Source organism: Furipterus horrens, unplaced genomic scaffold, assembly GCF_987537825.1.
Source record: "Furipterus horrens unplaced genomic scaffold, mFurHor1.1.pri manual_scaffold_10, whole genome shotgun sequence".
Classification (NCBI taxonomy): Eukaryota; Metazoa; Chordata; class Mammalia; order Chiroptera; family Furipteridae; genus Furipterus; species Furipterus horrens.
Genome location: NW_028327180.1, coordinates 65,848,884 through 65,873,888, shown reverse-complemented (window position 1 = coordinate 65,873,888; position 25,005 = coordinate 65,848,884). Strand labels below are relative to the sequence as shown.

Here is a 25,005-nt window from a genome sequence, read left to right as displayed (position 1 = left end):
CTGAAAAGATTGCAGTTCTCTATGGTTGGAGTTTCAGTGGGCACATTTATACAGTTTACAGCTAGTCTTCTAGGAAGGTACAGAGTAATGCTGCCCAAAGCTACACCTGCTGAAAAGCTGAGGTTCCGAATCTCATAGGGCTGCAGGCCTGACTATTCAGAAGTATGCGTCCACCACCTTGCTCCCATTCAGGCTCCACAGGCACCACAGGTGTTTAGGGAAGTTACCTTCTACTTTAGCATGTACCTTTTTGGTGTTTTGTTTTGTTTTTTTTTTTTCCTCTAGTAGTTGATCTTGTTTAAGAGCAGACATTTAAAATGATGACAACCAAAAAATCTTTTTCATGTCATGATGTTATGGAAAAAAGGTGATAGGTTTTTTTAACTGGAAAATGAGTCACTAATAGCTTCTAGATATTTAGCCTTATACAGATATCTTTTCTTTTGCCATATATCGGGGTGATATAGCTCCTCTCACAAGTTGAAAATTTGAATTTAGGCAAACATATTGCTAGACAGGCAAGTCCAGCAATGCACTTGCATTCTCCTTAAGGATGAAATAACTCGCCAGACTTAGGGTTGGTCGAAAGTTATCTAAAGATATTTGGTATTTTACATTTCAGACCACTGCAGTTGAATTTTTATTAGTTGCTTTATTTTACTGGGTGACCTGAGTTTCATGAATGAGACATTGAGGAAATTGTCATATTGTTACCAAATTTAGTACTATTTCTGCTAAAAATAGGTCAAGCAAAGTTCTTCCTATTTTTTAAATGGCTGAATTTTGCAAAACTGAGCCTAATATAGTATTTACATCTCATTTCATCTCATCTTATCATTAGAAATAACAAATAATAGAATCTAAATATATATTTCAATAAAATTTGAATGATTAGCAGTTATATTGCTTATTTTCTAAGTAGGAACCCCTGTACTTCTCAAACATGCTGGTAGTCTGTTGACTTTCCATTTTCCCCAGTTAACTCTTTTTTAAATCACTTTTGGACAAAATCAGGAGTATAGTCAGGTATAAAAACTGAAAAGAAAGGTGGTATAACTGATAATGAATGGCTTTAAATTTCATGAATAAGGCTGTGAAAGGCCAAGTGATAGAATGTGACTATGTTTATCTTTAAAATTTGTTGTTTATATAAACACTAATATGAAGTAATGACAGTTTATTTATTTCCACAGTGTTCAAAGAGTTGCTTAGTAGGACTGAACAAGAAAAATCTGGTGTTCCTCATATTCCCAAAATTGCTGAAAAAAGAAGTAATCGCCATTCAATCCAGGATGTGCCGGGAGATATTGAGCAGATAACACAGGAGAAAGGAAATAAGAAAGTAAAAGCAAATACTGTTTCAGGTGGAAGAAACAAAATCAGGAAAATTTTGGATAAAACACGATTTAGTATCTTGCCTCCCAAACTATTTAGGTATGTAATGCTGTTGTCAGTCATGGGGGCATTTTCCTATTGACTGTCAAATTTATGATATATTTAGGGAAGGGAAAATTGGGTCTGTTTCAGTTTTTATACAACTAATACATCATAAAATCTATAAGCAATCCATAAATAAGAAAGAATAAATTCTGAATGTCTCCCCATCTTTTCCATTGAAGTTACCACTGTTAGATTATATAGTCTTCTGTTAGTTTTGTTTTGAATTTTAAAATAAACTACCCATTTTACTTTATAAAATCTTTGGTTTTTTGATACACTTTTGCTACAGTTTCAGTCCCTTGACCTATTAATTTGGACACCTTAAATCTTAGGACACATTCACTAGTTGTACTTTGTCTTTTAAGTTATCTTCTTCTTATTGCACTGTTTATTCCCTCTTGAATTCTAAAACTGATCTTATTAATCAAATCTTATTTGTTTCCAAAATCAGATGTCACTAAAACTGAGTAAAATTTTAAGATTTTCCATGTAAATTAAGGTCTGTAAAATACTGATGAGATCAGTCCACTGGTGTGTCATGACTGGAAATGATTCTAGTATATATTGTATCTGTGTATATTTTACATTATCTACTTCCTTAATCTCAGAGGTTCTAATCAAATACAGTACTTAGCATGTAGTAGGTTGGTACAATTAATCAGTAGAAGAAAGAAAGCATATTCAAACAAACATGCTCAAAGAAAACACGTATTTGGCTTCTGATATTCCTGGCACTATGACAGGTGATAATTATAGAGCTGAAAAGAGGTAGTTGCTCCATTTAAGCAAATCATATCAGGAACTCATTATTCTCATATTTATCATATATTAGGCACAATGTCCAGAGATAGAAATATGGAAAGAAAAGTAGGACAAGTCTCTTGTCCTTTGAGAGTTTATTATCTAAAAGGGAAAGCAGGCCAGTGGTGCTTTAGACGATGATAAATGTTTTGATATGCACGAAGGCAGCAACAAGCCTGGTTGTTTTGAGTGTACTGTGTATGTGTGCACACTTAAAGGTGAAGCAAGTGAGACAGTGCTAGCTATGTAGGACTTTGAATACTATGCCAAAGATAAGGACTTCTTCCTGTCATAAGAGGGAGCCAGAGATAACAGATGATGTGGTAAGATTTGTGCTTTTAGGAACTTCTCTGTTAGCGTGTTTGTAGTTTGGGTTGAAGGTGCAGCACCAGTAGCAGTAATAGCAAGGAAATTAACAAGGGGGCAGCTTTGGAATACTAAATGTCAGCTCTCTTATGTCAAGATCTCAAAAGATTTCCTGATGGGAAAATGTTCTTTTTCTTGAGATGCTATTTCCAGTCAGGGAAACAAATTTGCTGTTAATTTAACTTGGGGCTCACACAGGATTGAAACACCCTGAGCTCTGTTCTTAATGTCACTCGTTTCTAGAAGGATTATTACTCATTCCTTCCTGAATGACTACTGTCCTTGAGGCAAGTGATCTATAAAAATGATAACTTTAAAATAGCAAAGTTCTTATATTATTCAGCATATTGTAGCAGCACAGCAAACACTGTAAGAAAAGTCTTGTTCTCACAAATGAGCATTGAGTAAGGAGAATGTAAGAGAGCAGGCTGGCCCACACTGAAGAGATTGGGAACAGAAGTCACTGTGTGAAGACACTAGGGAAAAGGAAAAAGAATGGAGGACTAGAGGCAGAAAAGAGTGCACAAGGGGCAGTTCCTCAGGAGGTAATGCCCTGCGTTCCAGTTCCAGAAGCCCTGGTGGGTTTGCTCTGGAGTCCATGAATCCTTTAAGTGGTTCTCATTTTGAACAGTGGCAAAGTGTGACACATGTCATCAAAAACCAAAGAGCACCGATTGTAACTGACTAGCTTGTCAGCTTCACATTCCCAAACGCTCTATTCAGGTGTTATGTAAGTAAATCAGTCTCTCATTCCTGCAGTACCTTCTTCATGGGACAGGACTCTGTTACTCCACCTGGATTCCATACCAGACATTTGGTCCTGTCCAGAAACGTCCACACTTAGAAAGCAGCCCTGATATAGCTGGGGGTGGGGATGGGGGGTGGCAGGCTAGGGCATGAAAAAAAAAAAAAAAGAAAGCAGCCCTGAGTTCAAATAGCCTATAACATTTATTTTTGCTTTTGGTTAACAGGGTTAATACATAAGAAATGCTATTGTGTTTTATTGGTCTAATAACTGTGTTGTGGCTGTATTGCCAATACCAATCCTTCCTGCCTAAGTAGCCTAGTTGGGTCAGGATTCAGATTGGGATTTGAATACTGAGGACCATTTGGCTTGGACCAAATATGGTCACGGATGTCTTTGACAGGACCAGAGTTCAAGGCCTTTTGGCGTGGACCAAATGTCTAATCCTTGAATGCTGTCTTTGGGTACAGCGGAGACGTGGAAATTGAAGTGTCTAGGAGCAGTCATTTGAATATTTTCAAGCATTATTTCTTCATAATGGTACCAAGAGAACGAAAGGTCTGGTAGGAATAGTTTTACTTAAACTCAGAAGGTGTTTTTTTGTTGTTTGTTTGTTTTTTATTTATTAGTCAACAAGTATTTATTGAGTCTCTTGCTTTGTGTGAATAGTAGGCTGCTAGCTATGACTATAAACCTGAATAAAATGCTGCCCTTTAGGAGTTAATATTAAACTGCTGTCTCTTCTAAACATGTTTTGATTAAGTAAGATACTATTAATTTCAGCCATATATATATCAAAAAATAAATTATTTTAATAGAAATCATAAAAGTTTTCTACTGGAGTCTATTTTGCAGAGAGTTAATTTGTCATTTTACCTTTCTTTATGCCCACTTTTCATTTTTGAAAATGTATGTTATATTTTTTGGCACTTAATCGTTGAAAATGAATTCAGACAACCCCTTTTGCTACACATGCAAAAGAATCACTAGATAGAAAACATCAATAGAAAAATAGAGTATATGAATCAGATGTTCTGTACCAATAATGATCAGGGGTACACAATTTAGAATAGGTAGAACTGCTTAATTGAAGATTGACAGAGGATATTTAGGGCCAGAATTGGTAACGTAGGATAGATAATAAGCTCAGACTAGTGTGGGAAGATGAAATGATGCAACCTTTCTATAGAGCATTCAGGAGTTTCTTATCAAGAGCTTTAAAAATGTTCTTACCTTTGAGTCAGTAATTCCATTTCTATCATAATTAGATGAAGGTTTATATATGGATGTTCTTAGGAATGTTATCTATAATACAGTAAAACAAAATTGGAAATGCTCTAAATGTTCAACTACAAGGAGCTAGTTAAATATTTTTGCTATATATGCTGCAAAAATGACTTGAAAACAAACTGTTTATTGTAGTTTTCACTAAGGTACAATTTTATAGGTAATTTTTTCTTCCTTGCTTGCTTGTTTTCTGTATTCTTAAAGTTTTATACTTTGAATATTTGTTTTTTAATGAGTTTGATTTCACAATTTCTGAACATCTATGTTCCAGGGCTCTGTGAAAGGGGTACTCACTTTTCTAAGAGTAGATGAGTTGTTAGAAGTACTGTAAAGAAGCATATCTACAGAAGGTGAATGTAAGGGAGGAACAAATAGTTGAGATAAAAACAGTAATTCTCAACATCTTTAACCATGACATCATTTTAGAATGAAAGAATGTTCCTGAAAATTAAAAGTGGAAAAAATTACTGATTTTGAGTTAATATCTGTAAATTAAGACATAGCAATGTGGTTTTTATAGATCAGAATTTACTTCACAATTAACGAAATGTTTTTTTTTAATCACTCAGATTTTATTTTGTTTTCTTTAATCACAAATTGCCTAAGTAACATCTTGATGTTACTCATTGTAACAGTCCCAGGAGTGGACTGTCTTGTTTGCTTACCAGATTATTTTTTCTCCTCATTTCTTGTCCTCAAACGTTTTTTGTTTGCTTTTAATATTGGTATTACTTTTTATTTGCATATTGATATTTACGCAGCCTTTTTAGTTTCATAATGTGAAACTAGAATATACTTTTAAGTAAATTTAGTGTCAGGGAATTATTGAGGAATTTATCAAAACTGTCTTGTTTCTGTTACTGCATCACCTCAGGAGACTGTTTTGGTAAGAAATGACATAATTATTTGCAAATAGGCTTTATTATTTCAGCTTCCAAGCAAGCATGGATAGTTTGCCAATTAGATACTATTTCATTCGTGTCACAGCATGGGTTATACTTAACATTAGTATAGTTTTCATTTATATGTGCTCACACCTTAACATGAATTTGTAACCAGCTTTGCATTATTATAACTATACAGCGTCATATCTGTTGCTTAATAGAAAGCAGAAGTAATGCTAAGTAAGAACAGTAAGAGAGTTCAGAACTTTGTGTATTTCATACACTTCTTAGTCTCTAAATTTCAATCTACTGCAACTAATGCAGCCAATTCTCTTTAATAGAAAATTGTAACATTTCAACATTGTTGAAATTCTTTTTACTCTAGTACAAACAACCAGCTAATCTCTAACAGTTTGTTTCCTCGAATGCAGTTACCTGACCCTCCGTGTCCAAAAATTGTCAGGTTTGTTTTCAAAAATTTGTAAAAGAAAGACTGTTATATTTAAAGCAGACACACAAACACAACCTTTTATTTTCTACATAATTTAAATTGTTGCCAAGTAACTTATTAAACCCGCCCCTTCCTTTTTATATAAAAAGCTAATTTAACATAAGCACAAATTACTTATTAAGTGAGATATTTTCTTTGCCTTATCTGTCAGATTAGACTGCCTTCTCTCCCCAGGACATCTTCTGTTTCTACAGTGCCTTCACCTGTCATACCCACCCTGTGCCCCACTGGATTTCAGTATAAATTGCTTGAAATCCTTTCTTGTTTCTACTGTTCTATTTTAATTTTGCTAAAAATACTTCACCATCTTCTTAAAAATAGGAATCCTATTTTCCTCCGTGCCAAATGTTTACCTACATTGCCTACTTTAATCCTTAAATTAGCCCTTGGAGAAAGTGCTATTCACATTTTTAGGTGAAGAAATCAAGATCTAGAAACAATTCCCTGAGGTCACACAGCTAATAACCCAGGTCTGTCTGACATAGCTTGCTTTTGAAACACTTACGTCTGCTGTCTTCTGTGTCTTGATGCTTTTTCTTGACTCCTCTGCTCTCTGTCTTGTCCTAGCTCTTTTCCTTGTCTGCTATTAACAGTCCTTTAGCTGTTTATTTAATAGTCCTTTACACCAATCTTGCAGTTTCCTAATCTGCCTAAATGCTATTTTTTACTCCTAACATATTCTCAGTGTATCCCATATCACTCATCTTTAAGACAGACTTTAATCCATTTCATGCTAATAGGTAAGTGTTCTGTGATACTCTGTATGTGTGGCAAGTACTGGAGAGAATGTTTTGCATTTAATAAATTTAGATGAGAATTAATAATTAGCCTAAACCATTGGTTTTAACAAGCATAACCCTTAGAAATAAGTGGTATTTTGACTGTTGATGCTGATGGAAATTATTCCTTTTCATTGCTATTCTGTTTGTGTAGGACTGTTCTACATTTCCTCTTTTATAGGACTTATATGTTTATCTAAAATCATGTGACAGTTATGTTTCTTTTTTTTTCTTAGCTAGATTTTGAGTTATGTAACACTTCTAAATATTCTAAAGAAAATGTATTTTATTTTGCTTAACTGTGGCCATTTAATTGATATTTATTTTGAAAACTTGGAAGAGAATTAACTTTAGATGACTTGCTTTCTGTTCTGGTTTTGATGTTCTCATCTAGGAAACAGCCAAATAGAATTAAGAGATCACGCTGGAAATAATGTGCCCTTAGAATAAACATTGGAGACTATCAGATTCTTTTCTCCCATTTTCGTTTCTGGTCCTTTTTCCTTCTCCTTTCTGTTTGTCACATGTTTTCATTGTTGTTTGTTGCTATTCTCTGTGCCATCTTCCTATTGTCTCTTCTTGAGAGTTTGGGCAGTTCTCAGATTGTTCATATTTTTAAAGACATTTTATTTTGTCACTTGAGCCTGGCTCCATTGTTTTTTACAACCTGCCCTATTTTTTGTTTGGGTATAGACCCAGCTCCACCCTTTGCCTAGGAGGTCACCAGGCTTTTCTGTTGAGAGAGAGAGAACCTTGCTGTGGTGCTGGCTGTTCATTGTTGGATACATACATTGGTGTCCACTGATACTGGCAGATCTCAAAGGCTTCCTAAACACTCAGGTTCAGTTTCCCTACCAAAACCAGCAGAAACTAAATAGGACTGTTTCTCTATTGTGAGGTAGAATTACTTAGATGTGTAAGTTAAGTTTTATTTCTGTGGCATTGTTAAGAACATTTTATTGCCATTTTCATTATTACAGTTGTCCCTTTTTTAAAAATTGTTATAATATTTTAATTGTTGAAGTCACACTTTGAATTGTTTTTTTATTTGAATTGGTTCTTTATTTCATTTTTATTGTTCTATTACAATTGTCCCATTTTCCCTCATTGCTCTCCCCTGCCCCGCCCATCCACCATCTCCATCCCAGACCCTCCGGTCATTCCCCGCCCTGTTATTTGTGTCCATGTGTCATTTATACTTTGAGTTGGTTCTGTATGCCTTAGTGCACAGAGAACAGTAATGTTTATTATTAAGAACCCTCAAGTACTTTAAAGTGACTTGACATTCTTTTGAAGTGATGGAGGCCTGAGCCAGTCGCAGGACGACAGCATTGTGGGAACGAGGCACTGTAGACACAGTCTGGCCATCATGCCCATCCCTGGAACACTGTCATCCAGCAGCCCAGATCTCCTGCAGCCGACCACCAGCATGTTGGATTTTTCCAATCCTTCAGGTGACTTCTGTTTGTGATTTTATATAGAGGTATTGTACAAAATGGACAAACACATGGTTAGGCCTTGTGCAACAAATACTAGATTTGCTTGCAGCCTTCTTTCTCTACCTCTAGATTATGACTTAATTAAAAAAGCTAAACAGAAAATGATGCCTTTTTATCTAAGCTGGAGTGATTCTTCTCCAATATGAACTAGAAGTACATAGGAAAGAGATTACATGATTACATTCAGGTATCTTTTCATAACCCCAACTTGAGCAGTGGAATGAGAGCAGAGATAACTCCTCTTTAGCCAAAAACCATGTTATCCAGGGTGTGGAAAAGAATAAGTCAGATTACTTTAATCTAAGCAGTCTCACTTATCTAACCCATGTATAAATGGGTTAGTAATTTTCTAGAAACACTGATTTTCCCCCAACATTTGAAGCTAAAGATTTTTTTCATCATGTGCTGTTAATTAAAGCACTATAACATCCTTTTCATTGGTGTTTAAACTTAGTGTCAGGCATCAAATTAATTTTTCTACATGTATTGCTACACAGAGGCAGAAACAGTCATCATTTAGCTATTTGATTTAATTTTCATTATGAGGAAGAAACATTTTGTCTTAGAAGGATTATTTTTATTTTTAGGGTTTTTTTTGTGTGTGTTTGTTATTTCCTTTTTTTTAAGTATATTTTATTATATTGTTACAATAGTTCCAATTTTTTCCCCTTTGTTCCCCTCTGCCCAACACCACCCCTCTCCCAGCAATCCTACCCCCACCCCACCCACCCCAGTCCATGCCCATGGGTCATACATACAGGTTCTCTGGCTTCACCCTTTCCTATATTTTTCTTTTTTTTTTAATAATTAATTAAATTTTTATAACAAAAATAACAATCCCCCCCCTCAGACTTAAGACCCTTTTTAATATTATAAAGGACAATGGGCGAAGGTCTTGAGCTCCTCTAGCTGCTTCAACGAAGGATTGTTTTTATATTCATCACTTGAAAAGATTTGAGATGGCTTTCAGTAAAAGACACATAACAGTTAAAAACAAATATATAATTGGGTTCAAGGAGAGGAGGGAAAAAAATACCCCTACAAAGATTGCTGTGGTTGATTCAGCTTCAATTTTAATACTGAAGTTCCTAGTAACTAGTGTAAAAATGGAAGAAACTCAGTTACATAAATCTCTGTGTTAAAAGGAGGCTCTATGAGTCACAGTAAAACTTACGCTTTATAGTAATTTAAATAAAAACTGTAGGACATAACATAAAAGTGCAGTTTACTGAGTCATTCTACAGTTTCTTCCTTTTTATTTTACTTGCCTCTTTACTACCAGAGAGGTTACTAAACCTTTGATATTTCCTACTCTCTACATGACTACCAGTGTTCTTTCTAGAACAGTTTTATGAGTCTTTACTTTAGATATTTCTAGTGACTTCTGTATTAGTCAATATTGAGTCATGAAATAGAAACCACTCGAGATATATGACAAGTGAATATAAGGAATTGTTATCAAAGTATAAAGTAAACTGTTTACCTGAAAGGGTAAAAAAGCAAGCACTGAGGTATCACAGAAGTAGAAAAGCTGCGAACTGGATTCAGCTTCTGATTTCTGAAAGCAATGCCACTACTAGGGTGAAGAAATGTTGCTGGGGTGATATAGGAACAAAGGCCCACAAGAAAAAAAGCAGAAAGGCAGGCTCTTCTTCCAGCTTGGCAGTCCAGCTCCAGTTCCCCTTTGTGGCAGAACCGAAGAAGGAGCCAGTTGACCAAGAAGAAACATGGGTTGCAGGATGTCAGCCCTGTCATGACAAGGCAGGTGTGTTTGGAGCCTAAAGACAATTACTTAATAACTGTAGGGCTCCAGTTTTCACAGCATGATTATAAGCTCTTTTTTCTAGCCTCCTGTCCTCCCATTCTCTCCGCTGTTACCTCACCCACCTTTTTTGAGTATGGCATGTACTTTCAGCGTGCTCCTTGCCCGTACTGTTTGCCACCTGTGGTGGTCTCTTCCTGCATAGCCTGTGGACTTCTTCCTCTTCCTCAGTGCAGAGCTCAAATGTTATCTCAATGGGGATGCTCAGGTCCCTTTGCCACAGCCAGAACCTCCTTTTCCGGAAATCACTAACACATTTTGTTGTTTCTCAATTGCTTGTCATGTGAATTTATTTCCGCGTGTGTGTGTGCGCGCGCCAGCCACAGCAGTACTTCTTGCTGTGTATGTGTGTTCCATTGGGGGGGTGTGGGGGTGTGTGTGGGGTGTGTGTGTGTGTGTGTGTGTGTCAGTACTTCTTGCTGTGTATGTGTGTTCCATTGGGGAGGTGTGGGGGGGGTGTGGGGTGTGTGTGTGTGTGTGTGTGTGTTCCACAGCAGTACTTCTTGCTTTGCACTCAAAAATAAAATATTTTTACCCTGCCAAAGCAGCACAGAATAAATACAGTATGCATACAGATATATTGCCAGTTTGGTTCCAGACCACCACAATAAAGCAAGTATAATATTTTTGCTATTGGATGATCTTGTTTTCAGTTTGTAAAAACCCAACATCTGTGAGGTTCAGTAAAGCGAAGTGCAATAAAATGAGGTCTGCCTGTACTTTCATAAGATAAGTATTTAGGGACATATGATTTATAGATTGAATGATTCTTATGGCTGTTTTTTGCCACTGGAATATGTACGAGTGGGGCTGGGCAGGAGTAAGGGATGGTTGTAGGGAAAGGAGAGAGAAAAGGAAAGATGGGGATTTGGCTGGGTGAACAAAGGAAGGAGATTGGAATTATTAAAATTAAAAAACTGTAAGCCTCATGGTGCTGAAATTCAGGTCTCTGAAGAGGAGTTGCTATTCAGTTTGATTTCAGATTGATTGCATAATTCTCTCATTGAAAACATAATGAAAGGGCAGAAGATACCTTTTTAAACTCTATTCAGAGAACATCTGTCTGCAAAGCAGACTGCAGCCTGTGTCCATACCAGCGATATAAATTAACACATAAAATAGTTATTTAACTTATAAAGTATATTTTTTAAACCGCAAAATATACAACTTCATGAAAGGCTTTTTGTGGTACTATTTATAATTATGTTGAACAGAATACTCATCAATTAATTTTAAATTCAGCTTCTTGAAGTATATAGGACAACACTGAATTCTCTGTCAGCCAAGTTTCACATTTATCTTTCTTGATCTCAGTCATGTTTGTGCTGCATGTGTACGGTTATTAGGAAGTGGGTACAGAGCTGCAGGACTGTTGAATAGTTTTATGACCTTTTTGTGGTTTTGCTTTGTTTTTGCTGCCTTCAGCTGCTGGTCTGTACTGTAAGTATCTTCAAGTGTATGGTTTCTATTGCTTATGTTTATATGTAGTATTTTATTTTTTTTAATCAAACAACTGGATGAAGCAGAAAGCAGAACTTTTCTATCCACTTACAAGTTTGCTACTGTAAACTGACATGTGTTCTTTTAGTCACTTTTTTTGACTATGTTTTTATATTCATAGCATCAGAGTATGCATAGTATTCTGTAACTTGTGAAATGTGGGATTTTCTTTGGAGTTTGTGACCTAATACAAGATGAGGCCTAAAAGAATTCAGTGTGGCTAAAAGGATTTTGAAACTTCAGATTTTTATTTTTTCCCCTGAGTCTGCATATGGAACCTTTTTTTTTTTTTTTCTAAATCCTCATCTGAGGACATGCTTATTGATTTTAGAGAGAGAGAACAAGGAGAGAAACATCAATGGGGGAGAGAAACATTGATGGGTTGCCTCTTGCATGGGCCCTGACTAGGAAGAACCAAACCTACAACCTAGGTATGTGCCCTGACTGGGAATCGAGCTGGTGGTGACCTTTCAGTTTATAGGATGATTGCTCCAACCATCTGAACCATACTGGCCAGGGCTGCATGTGGAACTTTTGTTTACTCTTTTTCTTTTCTTTTTTTTTTTTTTTGGAGTGTAGCTTTTAAATTTTTTTCTGTAATATTTAGTGAGCTTCAAATTTTTAAACATTTCAAATCTGTTATTTTAACTTATTTTCAGTTCTAAAGGAACATATAATTACAGTTTTTTTAAAAACCAAACTTTAGAGAAAGGATAGAATATAAATGTCTTTACCCTCCAAAATTAGCAATTTTTCATTTACTTACATATCCTTCCATAAATTTCAATACACATAAAATGTATGACTCATTCCCTTCTCTCTAAATGATATACTTTTCCTTCACTTAGCCCATTTCACTTGGCAGTGTAACTGGGATACTTTTCTGTAAAGAATGTATCATTCTACCAAGTTTTTTTAAACAGCTGATAGTATCCCATTTAACCAGTATCCTTTTAGTAGGTGTTGCCTGAATTTCTGTGTGCATATATCTTTACATGTTTTATATTTAAATTTGAATTTTGTTTTAAAAAATCTTGTGGATATTTGTATTCTTTCTTGGTTTGCAAAACTTAATATTTACTGTCTGACTCTTGTACAGCTTTGCCAGTCCTCAATCATCTATACCATTGTACCACCACCCTGTGTTTTCTTTGTGATATTTTTCACTATATGGAGTGTCTCATTTATTTATTTATTGTCTGCCATTCCGTGAATGACCACTTACTCCCTTGAATACAAGCAAATCCCTGAGAGAAGGGACTTTGTCCTTCTCATTTATTATTGTGTTGACCACTTGAACACTCCTGGCACATAACAGAAACTCTCAAACTATTCATTCATCAATTAATGATTTAAAGCACAGCAAAGAGTCCGTTTTTTTTTTTTTTTTTGTAGTGTTTCTTCTTTTTAATCATCTCATCTTAAATACATAAAGTTCTCCCATTTTTAGTGTAACCTCAGCATCAGTACATGCATTCTTCACATATCTCATTATCTTGTTTTAGTCATGCAAGATTATAGTTAGCATTCTAGAAAGTGTATCTTTGGGTTGAAAGCCCAGACAACTGAGAATCCTTTTCTTGAATTCATTTACTTATAAGAATTTTGTTAATGAAATGGGAATCATAAGACTAATAAATGATATACTCCTCAAAGATTATTTTTAAATGTCTGTTCTGCCTTTACAGAATTATATTTGTAAGTGGAGTCTAGCTCTGAACCTAGAATTTAAACTGCTTAAATCATCTTGTTGATTCAAATTTAACCTCTGCCATGTGCCATGAATTATATTTGCCATGTATGTTTTCTTCCATTGACAGGCATGTTTATAAAGAATATATATACCTTAATACATGTAACAATTATAAAATAGAAAAAGAGGTTTACACTAGAACCGATATTAGTGCAGAGAAATTTTCTCTGTCTCTCAAATGTTCTCCAAGTTGATACTTTTATCACCTTGGCAAATTTATCAGGACTTTGCTTAATGGTTTGGGTAATCCCATTTGTGGCTCTGTTCTGGAGATACCCAGTTATGATGCCTGAATATCTCTTACGTAACTGTAACAGTTTGTTGTGGGGCGGGGAAATGGCTTTAAACAGAGTATGACTTTTTATAGTGTTTAGCAAGATGTACAACTTCATTCCTTCCCAGATGATGTTACAGTATGTTGGCAGCAAGAGAAGAGAAAATGAAATGTGTGTCTGTCATTGGAATAATTAAAATATATGAAAATGACATCAAAATTGTATGTATAGTGTGGCACTAATTATTCTGTTTTTCTTTGTGGTTTTTTTTGTGTGTGTGTTAGGATTTTGTCACCTGAAAAGATACATTTATTTGTCAATAAATGCAGCAATAATTTGTTAACCTGAAATAAAAATGTATATTTCACTGTTTAGAGGGATCATTGTGTGCCAAATTGCTTTTTGAAGAGTTAAAAGTAATTTTCCTAAAATAACAGGGCATGTTTTTGTATTTATATAGATATTCCTGATCAAGTTATACGAGTTTTCAAAGCAGATCAACAAAGTTGCTATATTATCATCAGTAAAGACACTACAGCTAAAGAAGTTGTTTGTCATGCTGTTCATGAATTTAGTTTGGCTGGTGCTTCCGAAACATATTCTCTCTGTGAGGTTTCTGTTACGCCCGAGGGTGTCATAAAACAGAGAAGACTTCCGGACCAGTTTTCCAAATTAGCTGATAGAATTCAGCTCAATGGAAGGTGAGTATGCTTATTAGTGAGTGTACCTAGAGTCATCGGATTTAGGACCTCTTTGTTATCTCTAAAATCAGAGTAGGGTTTCTCTTTATTTTTTTTTAGCTCTTCATATCTCCATGATTTTAGAAATGCACACCTAACAGCTACTCAAAAGTGAGAAAAGGAAAGGGAGGATAGGTTGCTAAAATGTTGTAGCCCTCGAAGTTTTAGAATCAATGACGTAGTCCAATCTCTGTGTTATACAGAGGAGGAGACTAAATATACATACCTTTACATATATCTGAGTGTGTATATACTAATTTATTAACTCATTTTTAGTATGACTGTATGTACTTTGGCCAGAAGAGGCCATAATTTTCACAATTATTTTTCTGAGTGGTTATTCTTTTATGAATATGTGAGAATTTCTTTTTAATTTTTAAAAATGTTTTTACAGTAATAAAGAGGGGGGAATGGTCTTATAAATATAAAGTCACTTATAAAAACAATATTTTTCCTTTTAGGTATTACTTAAAAAATAACATGGAAACAGAAACCTTATGTTCAGATGAAGACGCGCAAGAACTAGTTAAGGAAAGCCAGCTCTCCATGCTGCAGCTCAGTACCATTGAGCTGGCTACTCAGCTGTCAATGAGGGACTTTGATTTGTTTCGTAATATTGAGCCTACTGAATACATTGATGACCTTTTTAAGTTAGAGTCCAAAACAGGAAACACTCACTTAAAAGAGTTTGAGGACATTGTAAACCAAGAGACATTCTGGGTTGCCTCAGAGGTTTTAACTGAGTCAAATCAGCTTAAGCGAATGAAGATTATTAAGCATTTTATTAAAATTGCACTTCATTGTCGTGAATGTAAGAACTTCAATTCCATGTTCGCAATAATAAGGTAAGTTAGTGCAAAAATTAGTGTACAATTTTGTCATATGTTAGACATAATCTGATATTCTGCTTAGGTCTTAACTAGTAGAGGAAATTGTCATTAATAGGGCTTTACTAAAGAATTGTAAAGATTTAATATATTTTTCATTCTGGTGATACTGGCTTTTTGTCTTTCTGTTTCTTCCATCTTTCTGTTACTTAAACTTGTTTTTCATGTGTGTGAATATGGGTGATTGCCTTCACATTTTACCTTCTTTCTCCCCCTTTAATGGATTATACCCTCTCTGCATTTGGTTTTTACCATCAGACTTGTATACTCTGCCTCTTGCAGCACCTGCCTCAGTGATTTGGCACTGAAAAATCAGAGCGTGGCATATGTGCTCTCACCCAGTGATTTTCAGCATTTTCCCTCTTGTGGCACACATAAACTAATTATTAAAAATCTGTGGCACATCAAAAAGTATATTTTTTGGCAATCTGACAAAAAAATAGGTATGATTTTGATTCATTCTCACTGGACAGCTATTGTTACATTGGCTGTTGTCTCTTGTTTTTATTTGATGATCTAAGTGAAAAGTCAGGTATTGCATGGTCTAAAAATTGTTGCTGCATACCAGTGTACCATGACACAGCAGTTGAAAATCACTGCTCCATCCTAAAATTGCTGTTTTGCAACAACAACACCACAATAATAATAATGGCAACCATTTGGGGAGCACTTCCTGTTTTCTAGGCACTGCGTGAGGTGTCACTGGATGTGTTGCTCAAGCAAGGGAGATTGTTAAAATTATAAAAACCCGACAAGAGTTTATAAGCCCAGGAATCATGGATGTGTACATGAACTCCTAGAGAACCTTCTTCCTTATCCCAACTCATAATGAAAAGCCAATCTTGTTCATTTATTTTCTGACCCTTGTTAGAGGGTTTCCTCTTAAAACAAGTCTAATTTTAAAGATGGGGGGTAGTTGTAGTTCAGGCCATTTAGATAAGGCCATAAACCAACAAAATTCCACCTTTACCAGTTCCATTTTTGTACAGTCCTCCCAGAATTAAATTATGATTTGTTCCTAATACATGAGAATCTTTATAGAGACTTTTTAATTGTAAATCTGTCATGGTAACAGGAAACACCTTTATGAAGTTAACCAGTGCTTGCAATTGAACTAGACACTGTAGAAGGAGTATTGAATAGAGATTAACAAAGTGGCCTTTATTTGAATCTTGCATCTCCCATGTTGTAGTGGTGGATCAATGGAAAATTGAAGACCAATTTTCTCCATAAAATACAGGAATTACACTACCTACCTCACAGTTTATAACAACTGGGTCTAAAACGGGAACAAAGGTGCCATTGATAAACCCTTGGAAGGCTGGAGATTTAAACTATTTGTACAGAAACAAACATGAGTAAAGAATTCAAGAGTTACAGATTCAGTTTTGGAGTTCTCCCTGAAGAAAAGGGATTGACATCAAGAGACATCTCTGTGTAAAAAAGAGGGGAAGAAATAAAATGGTAGTGGGCTAAAAACCATACCTAAGAGACCATCCTCACTGTGCAGTAAAGAAGAGAGTGCAGCCAGAGAGGGATTGATTACAAGAAATAACAGGACAGCGCAGTTATGAAAGTATCTGTCATTGAAGCCAAGGAGAGAGGGTGGCCCCAAGATGAGTATAAGAAAAGATTTGGTTAAAAGTTTCTCTTCTTAGGAAGAATTTTTATTATACACATTTTCAGTAACATGTAAATTGCTGTATATTTTATATTAAAGTATATAAAAATATAAAGGACATAACTTTTTAGCAGAGACGAGACAGGTGAATCTGTTCTAATTGGAATTAAGTAGTTTAAGTTTTCTCTCTTTCTTAGTCTAGTTCAGCAATGTTTAATCCTTCATCTCATGACACACGTTACTACAATTCAGCACACCAAAGAATATATTTTTTGCTGCTCTGACAAAAAAAAAAAAAAAATAGGCATAATTTTGATTCATTCACACCAAATAACTATTGTTGTATTGGCTGTGGTCATTTTTTTTAATTTGACGATCTAAGGGAAAAGATGTCAATGGTCCTGACTAAATTGTCAGGTATTGCATGTATCAAAAATTATTGAGGCACACCAGTTGAAAATAGCTGGTCTAACTAAACATTTGTCAATTTTGTTTATCATTTCGAAAAACCATTTCTTAGTTCCATTGCTCTTTTTTAATGGTTTTTTGGCCTCTATTTTATGTATTTCTGTTCTGGTATTTCCTTCTAACTTTGAGCTAAGTTTATTCTTTTTATAGTTCTTTGATGCCTAAAGTTAGGTAGTTGATTGAGTTTGGGGCTTTTTTTCTTTTGTAATATGGGCATTTATTACTATAAACTTCAGTTTTGAAACTTTTTGCAACATCCTATAGGTTTCGTTATGTTGAATATTTATTTACCTTTGTTTAGGGGTTTAAAGATATTTTTTCCCTTTTCTCATTCGACACATTGGTAGTTCATTGGTATGTTGTTGAATTTCCACCTACTTCTAGATTTCCCAATTCTCCTCGTTGTTATTCCTAGTTTAACACCGTTGTGGTTGGGAAAGATACTGGTATGATTTCAGTCTTCTTAAATTTGCTAAGATTTGTTTTGAGGCTTATCTAATGATCTCTCCTGGAGAATTCTGTGCATGCCTGAGAAGAATGTGCTTTCTGCTTATGTTGGATGGAATGTCATATAAGCATATATTCATTAGGTCCATTTGGCCTAAAGTATGGTTCAAGTCCAATGTTTCCTTACTGGCTTTCTGTCTGGATGATCTATTTATTGCTGAAAGTGGGGTATTAAAGTCCCCTACTATTGTATTGTTTTCTGTTTCTTCCTTCAGATTTATTAGTATTTGCTTAATATATTTAGGCACTCCAGTGTTGGGTATGCATATATTTATGATTGTTATGTCTTCATGAAGAGTTGACTCTTTTATCATTATATAACCTCTTGTCTCTTGTTACCATTTTTGGCTTAAAGTCTATTTTGTCTGACAAATATAGCTGGCCCAACTCTCTTTTGGTTTCCTCTTGTGTGGCATATATTTTTTCCATCTCTTCACTTTGAGCCTCTTGAGTGTTCTTTAAACTGAAGTGAGTCTCTTGTAAACAGCATATAGTTGAGTCTTGTGTTTTCATCCATCCAGCCACTCTGTGACTTTCGATTGGAGAATTCAGTCCATTTACATTTATTGTAATTATTGATATGTAAGGACTTACTACTACCATTTTATTTATTTTCTGGTTGTTTTGTAATTTGCTTGCTCCTTTCTTGCTCTCTTGATATGTTTCGTTGTGGATTGGTGATTTTTTTGTTGTGATATTTTGCGGACACAAACTGAGAAGACAGGATTCTTTGGTAAAGACAATAATGCTAGTAAAAATAGAAGGCAGCAGGAAAAGAAGACAACCAAATGTGGGATTGAGTGACTCCATAAAAGAAGCCACAGGCACGAGTTTACAGGAGCTGAGCGGGGCTGTTAAGGATGGCACGCTGGGGATGTCACTCATTCAGAGTCACCCGGAGTCAGCGTGAACTCAGTCATGTAACACACCCATACACATGCTCTGATTATCTTTTCTTTATCTTTTGTGAATCTACTATAGGTTTTTGCTTTGTGGTTGCCATGAGACTTACAGTTTGTTTGATGCTGATAACTTCAATTACATATAAACTCTACCCGTTCACTTCTCCCATTTTGTTTTTAATGTCCCAACTGCCTTTTTATATTGAGTATATATTAACAGGTTACAGTAGCCATAGTTATTTTTGATACTCTTGTCCTTTAATCTTTATACTCTAGTCAAGTGCTTAGCACACCGTCATATTACAGTGCTAAGATTTTGCTGAATTTAATTTTATTTACCTTGATCATTGTATATTTTTATATAGTTTCATGTTACTAATTATCATTTCATTTCAGTTTAAAGAACTTATCAGCATTTCTTATAAGGCAGTTCTAGTGCTGATGAATTCCCTCAGCTTTGATTTTTCTGGAAAGTCCTTCATTTCTCTAGTATAATTTTACCATATTATTCTTGGTTGGCAATTTTTTTTTCTTTCAGCACTTTGAATATATCATCCTACTCTCTCCTAGCCTAAATGATTTCTTATGAGAAATCTTCTGATAGCCTAATAGGTTACAATCCTTTTTTCTCTTTCTGCCTTTAGAATTCAGTCTTTGATTTTTGACAGTTCTATTATAATATGTTCTGGGGCAATCTACCAGCTTCCTGAGCTTGGCTGTCCAGATCTCTTCTCTGGTTGGGATGTTGTCTGCCATCTTTCTTTAAATAGACTTTCTTCCCCTTTTTCCCTTTTGTCTCCTTCTGGAACTCGAATGGTTCAGATATTGTTTATTTGTTGGTTTGTTTTGATGGTTTCTTTTAGATAATGTAAGCTTTCTTTAATCTTCCTTTTTTTTCTTACACTGGTATATTTCAAAGTTCCTATCTTCTCACTGATTCTTCCTTCCCTTTGATCTACCCTGATCACTGCTCTCTCTTACATCTTTCATTTCATTGAATTCTTCATCTCCAGATATTCATTTGACTCCTTTTTGTGCTTTGGAAGTGTCCCACTCAGCTAAGGAAACTTAAGCATTCACTCCTCAGTTTCCCCTTACCCCATGGGAGATATCACGGGCCACCTAGTTCAGCTCTAAGCTGTGCCAGGGTGGGTGATGCCAGCAAAGTCAAATTGTCCTTTTACCTACTTCAATGCATCCATACTCTTTTTGTTTTGTTTTATTCCAATAGAATGTTGGAACTTCTCCTTTGGAAACCTGGACTTCCCCAAGGCTCTCTTATCTGTAGGTGACTTCCCAAGGCAGAGTTCTGCATGTGTCCTAGGTTTCTGCTGAGAGGGGCCAGAATTAATCCCGATTCCAAAGCTTAACTACCTGTTACCCAGTACACCTGGTGCTGGTTCCCACTACTCCATTGGAGGCACTTCTATTCATGGATAGATGCCAGATATTTGTTGATGGGGTGGGGGAATAAAACGAGGATGTCTGTGCTGCCATGAGACTGACATCCCTCTGTCCAATCACCTCTTGGTCGAAGTTTGGGGGAATTATATTTCCTAAGCATATTCAAAGCACCTTTCTGTTGCCTTTGAACTTCAGAGACAGTTTGTCTGGCTTTACAATTCTTTTCTCAGATATTATTTCTTGGAAACATAATAGACATTGGCTCTACAATTAGCATTTTATATAGCTGTTTAAGTTTCTGTGATTTCTTCCCAGGTTTCTTATCTCTGAAGTCATTTACCTTTACAAGGATGCTCCTACATTTTCTTTAGTTCCACATTAGGGTCTCTGGAACTGGGGTGCCTATTCAATCTATAGATTCAATTCTTCTTTTGTTTCTGGGAAGTTTTCCCAAATTGTACCTTTGAATATTTTTTCAGTTCCATTATTTTTGTTTCCTTCTTCAAGGATATCACTTCTACAGATTTTAGATCTCCTTTGTCTTCCTTATCTATTATTTCCTCTCATCCTTTTCAGCTCTCCATTTTTGTCGATTGCTTTTATTAACCCTTTTCTACATGGCACTTGCACAAGTTTTTAGTATTGTCATTTTGTTAATGCAGGTTCCAATGTCGCCTTCATTTCTCTGTTGGTTTTATTGTTTCTTCCATTTTTCCCCTGAACTTTACTATTTTTTAAATCAACTTCTCTTAGCATATTTTTCCTAAGCTTTTATATCACTATTAAGCTCTTTATTTATTTTACTAATTCATTTGAAATCATGCCTAGGTTGTTGATTAGTCACAATTTTTATTTAATCGTTGGCAACATTTTTCTGTTTTATGGTTTTTAACTATTTGTTATAGATCCTGTGTTCATGCCTTCTTTTTAAATGACATGAGTTTTCCTGTACCAGCTGTTCCTGTGGGAGTGGAGTCAGGGGAGTATTGCAGGCTACCAGGGATTGAGGTTGTATGTGAATTCTTTTGCCCTCTACTTCTTTTCAGCAAATGGAGATTGGCACATTTGAGCTGCTTACAACTCAGTTTCTCCCTTCTGTCTTGTCTCACTGTTAAACTGCTTCTACCAAGATGTTTTATTATTGTGTGTACAGTTATAATCTTACTTTCCCTGACACTCCCTAGTTGTAAAGAACAGAGGCTACCCGGGCCTAATCCTGTCAGCCTATGGACTCTGTTGTGTTGTATCAAATAGGGGATTGTTGCTTCTGCCTTCAAGGGCATTACATGCTTTGGAAAACTGCTTTACTAGCTTTCGTTGAGATCTTCAGCTGTGGATATTGTTTTTCAGTATTCTGCATGCTCCTTTGACCCTGACTATTTTTGACATTCATTCTAATAGATTTAGGAGTTATAGAATCGATTAGTTTCAGTGGAGATGAAATTTGCATCTGTTACTCATCCTTGTAAGTTGTTTGGGATAATTTCTGAGAAGCCAAGGGAACAAGATATCTTAACTTTACACCTTAAAAATCAGAACACAAGAGAATATTTTAAATACAATGGTGTGGTTGAAAATCAGGTAGTTTAGAATAAAAGTGGGATTATCAGTAAGAAAGGTGAGACATTATGTGCTATTCATATGACAGCCTACCCCTGAGATGTTAGTATAGAGGTAAACAGGTAGGCAAGAGTTGCAGCTTAATTCGCATGAATGACTTTCCCAGTTAGGACTATCTGGGTGTTTTTAAAATCCTGTAGGAAGGAGACATTGAATGTATAGAGGCCTAGGGGACAGGGTTAGGACCTAGGGATATGGAAGTATTGCAGTCAGGGATATTGGGGGACAATGTCTCAAGGAAGAAACACTGCCCAGCCCCAGAAAGGGCCTCATTTCTGTATGTACCAGTTGTGCTCAGCATTACTTAAACCACTCACAAATAGATAATGTCTCTATAAAGTTATTTCTAAGTAAAACAAAAACATTGTGATACTTAAAGTTTTTATAAAGTTATGTCTGTTTGATGGAATTATTTGTCATTCACATGCAAACTATAAAATAAAGGTTACAGGTATACAACTATAGGCAAGTAATATAATTCCTTTGGAAGAGGATTTCCTTGTTTTAAGATCAAGGAGTCCTTTTTATTTATTTTTTTCATGGTTCACTCTGTTTATTTCAACATATTGAAATGTGCTCCTGCTTATTTTAGCTTTATTAGAGAAACTTGGTGTTTGCACTTTACTGACCTGAGTTCCGTCTCTTACACAAGTCCCTTTTAATGTTGTTATTTTCATCTTTGGCAGTGGCTTGAACCTGGCATCTGTAGCACGACTCAGAGGTACTTGGGAAAAGTTACCAAACAAGTATGAGAAGCACCTGCAAGATCTACAAGACCTTTTTGATCCATCTAGAAACATGGCAAAGTATAGAAATATTCTTAGTAGTCAAAGCATGCAGCCTCCAATTATTCCACTCTTTCCTGTTGTCAAGAAAGATATGACATTTCTACATGAAGGTATTTAAAAGTTACTTGAATATTAGCATGTTTAGTTCCAGCTAATTCTAGAGAATTGTGATTTATTATATTGAATATATCTTTTCAGCCTAATGATTATATATAACTAAAGTTTTACCCAGTTAAGTGCAGCAGGTTTTAGGAATCCAAAACTTACATTATTGACAAGAACAAATTTAAGTGTTTACCCTCTTCATTTAAACATAAACTTCACTTACACCAAGATCAGACAGTTTAGTTTGATCATATTTGTTGTTTAGTAATATTTTCCAACTTTAAAAAAAGTTGCTTGATACATACATACAAAAAAGTGCCCATGTAACCCACATCCAGGTCAAAAATAAAACATTGCAGTCTCCCAGGAGCCCCATACAACTTCTTCCCAATTACCATCCACTTCTTCTCCAAAGGTAGCTACAGTTTTGTCTTCTAATACTGTGGTGTAGTTTAACCTGTTCTTGAACTCATATAAATAGAACCATAGGGCATGTTGGTCATTTCACATTTTAGTTTGGTTTGTTTTCTGACTTATTTTGGTCAACATTATAGATTTGAGAGGTCTTTCTATGTTTTTGAGTGTTGTCCTATTTCATTTTCAAAACTGTTTAGTATTCCCTTATGTGTAAGCAACGCAGTGGTTTTATCCATTTTGTCAAAGAGTGTTCAATGGTTCCCACAGTTCATCTGATATGAATAATGGTGCTCTTATTACACATACCCTTGCACATATCTCTCAGTACACATGCATTTTTAATTTAAATTAGGATGGAATTCTGGAGTCCTGATATTTGTATAATTGACTTTAGAAAACATTTGACATTACCTAGTAAAGTGGAACATTGGCAGTGTTTAAATTAAAGAGTTCTCGGTCCTCATCCTTACCAACACCTGGTAGATTTAAAATTTCTTTTTTACCTATTCCAACAGTTCTGTGGTTTAATTTGCATTTCTCTTTTTGCTAATGAGGAAGAACACTCTTATATATTTATTTGTCCTCTTGTCAATTATCAGTTCAGGTTTCTTGCCAATTTTTTATTAGGTTGTACCCTTTTAACAAAATTTTAAGGATTTTTTGTAAATCCAGTATATAAAAGCCTTTTGACTTCCTTAAGGTTTACTTTGATGAACAGCAAGTTTCTAGGTTTTTTTTCTTTTAAGAATATGTTATTGATTATGTTGTTACAGCAGTTTCAATTTTTTCCCCTTTGCTCCCCTCTGGCCAGTAGCCCCTTCCCTACAGCAATCCCACCCACCTTAGTTCATGTCCATGGGTCATGCATATATGTTCTTTGGCTTCACCCTTTCCTATATTATTTCTTAACTTCCCCTGTCTATTTTGTATTTACCAATTATGCATCTTAATCCCTGCACCATTCCCCCATTTCCCCCCCTTCCCCCTCCCAACTGATAACCCTCCAAATGGTCCCCATACCTATGATTCTGTTCCTATTCTGGTTTGCTTAGTTGGATTTTGTTTTTACTTTTTAGATTCAGTTGTTGATACTTGTGAGTTTGTTGTCATTTTAATGTTCATAATTTTGATCTTCTTTTTCTTAAGTCCCTTTGACATTTCATATAATAATAGCTTTGTGATGATGAGCTCCTTTAGCTTTACCTTGTCTGGGAAGCACTTCATCTGCCCTTCCATTCTAAATGATAGCTTTGCTGGATAGAGTAATGTTGGTTGTAAGTCCTTGCTTTTCATCACCTTGAATACTTGCTTTTCTCTTGCTACTTTGAAGATTCTCTCTTTATCTTTAACTTTTGGCATTTTAATTATGATGTATCTTGGTGTGGCCCTTTTTGAGTCTAGCTTGTTTGGGACTCTATGCTTTCTGGACTTATATGTCTATTTCCTTTGCCAAATTTGGGGAGTTTTTCTTCATTATTTTCTCATAAATTTTCAGTTTCTTGCTCCTCTTCTTCTCCTTCTGGGACCCCTATGGCTCTGATGTTGGCACGTTTAAAGTTGTCCCAGAGGTTCCTAAGCCTCCTTACTTTTTTCAGTTTTTGTTTCCTTATTCTGTACTGGTTGATTGTTGTTTTCCTCCTTATGTTCCAAATCATTGATTTGAATCCCCGTTTCCTTCCCTTCACCATTGGTTTTGTGTGGATTTTCCTTCATTTAACTTAGCATAGCCTTCACTTCTTCTCTTATCCATTTGCCACACCTGAGCATATCTTTGAAGCCTGTGAGCATCTTTATCACCAGTGTTTTGAATTCTGTGTCTTTTAGGTTGGCTATCCTCATCTGTTAGGTTGGCTATCTCCTCATCGCTTAGTTCTCCCACTGGAA

The 25,005-nt window shown here is 35.5% G+C and overlaps 1 protein-coding gene across 5 annotated transcripts in view; it reads left to right on the top strand.

Annotated features, from left to right (window-relative positions):
- Positions 1-25,005, top strand: part of RAPGEF6 (Rap guanine nucleotide exchange factor 6) — a 205,250-nt gene that overhangs the window by 149,189 nt on the left and 31,056 nt on the right. For all 5 annotated transcript variants that reach the window (XM_090288007.1, XM_090288008.1, XM_090288006.1 and 2 more), the window contains exons 16-20: positions 1,194-1,434; positions 8,110-8,267; positions 14,123-14,363; positions 14,864-15,247; positions 22,498-22,709. In XM_090288007.1, coding sequence (XP_090144133.1) covers positions 1,194-1,434; positions 8,110-8,267; positions 14,123-14,363; positions 14,864-15,247; positions 22,498-22,709 — 1,236 coding nt within the window. The remainder of the gene's footprint in view (positions 1-1,193; positions 1,435-8,109; positions 8,268-14,122; positions 14,364-14,863; positions 15,248-22,497; positions 22,710-25,005) is intronic.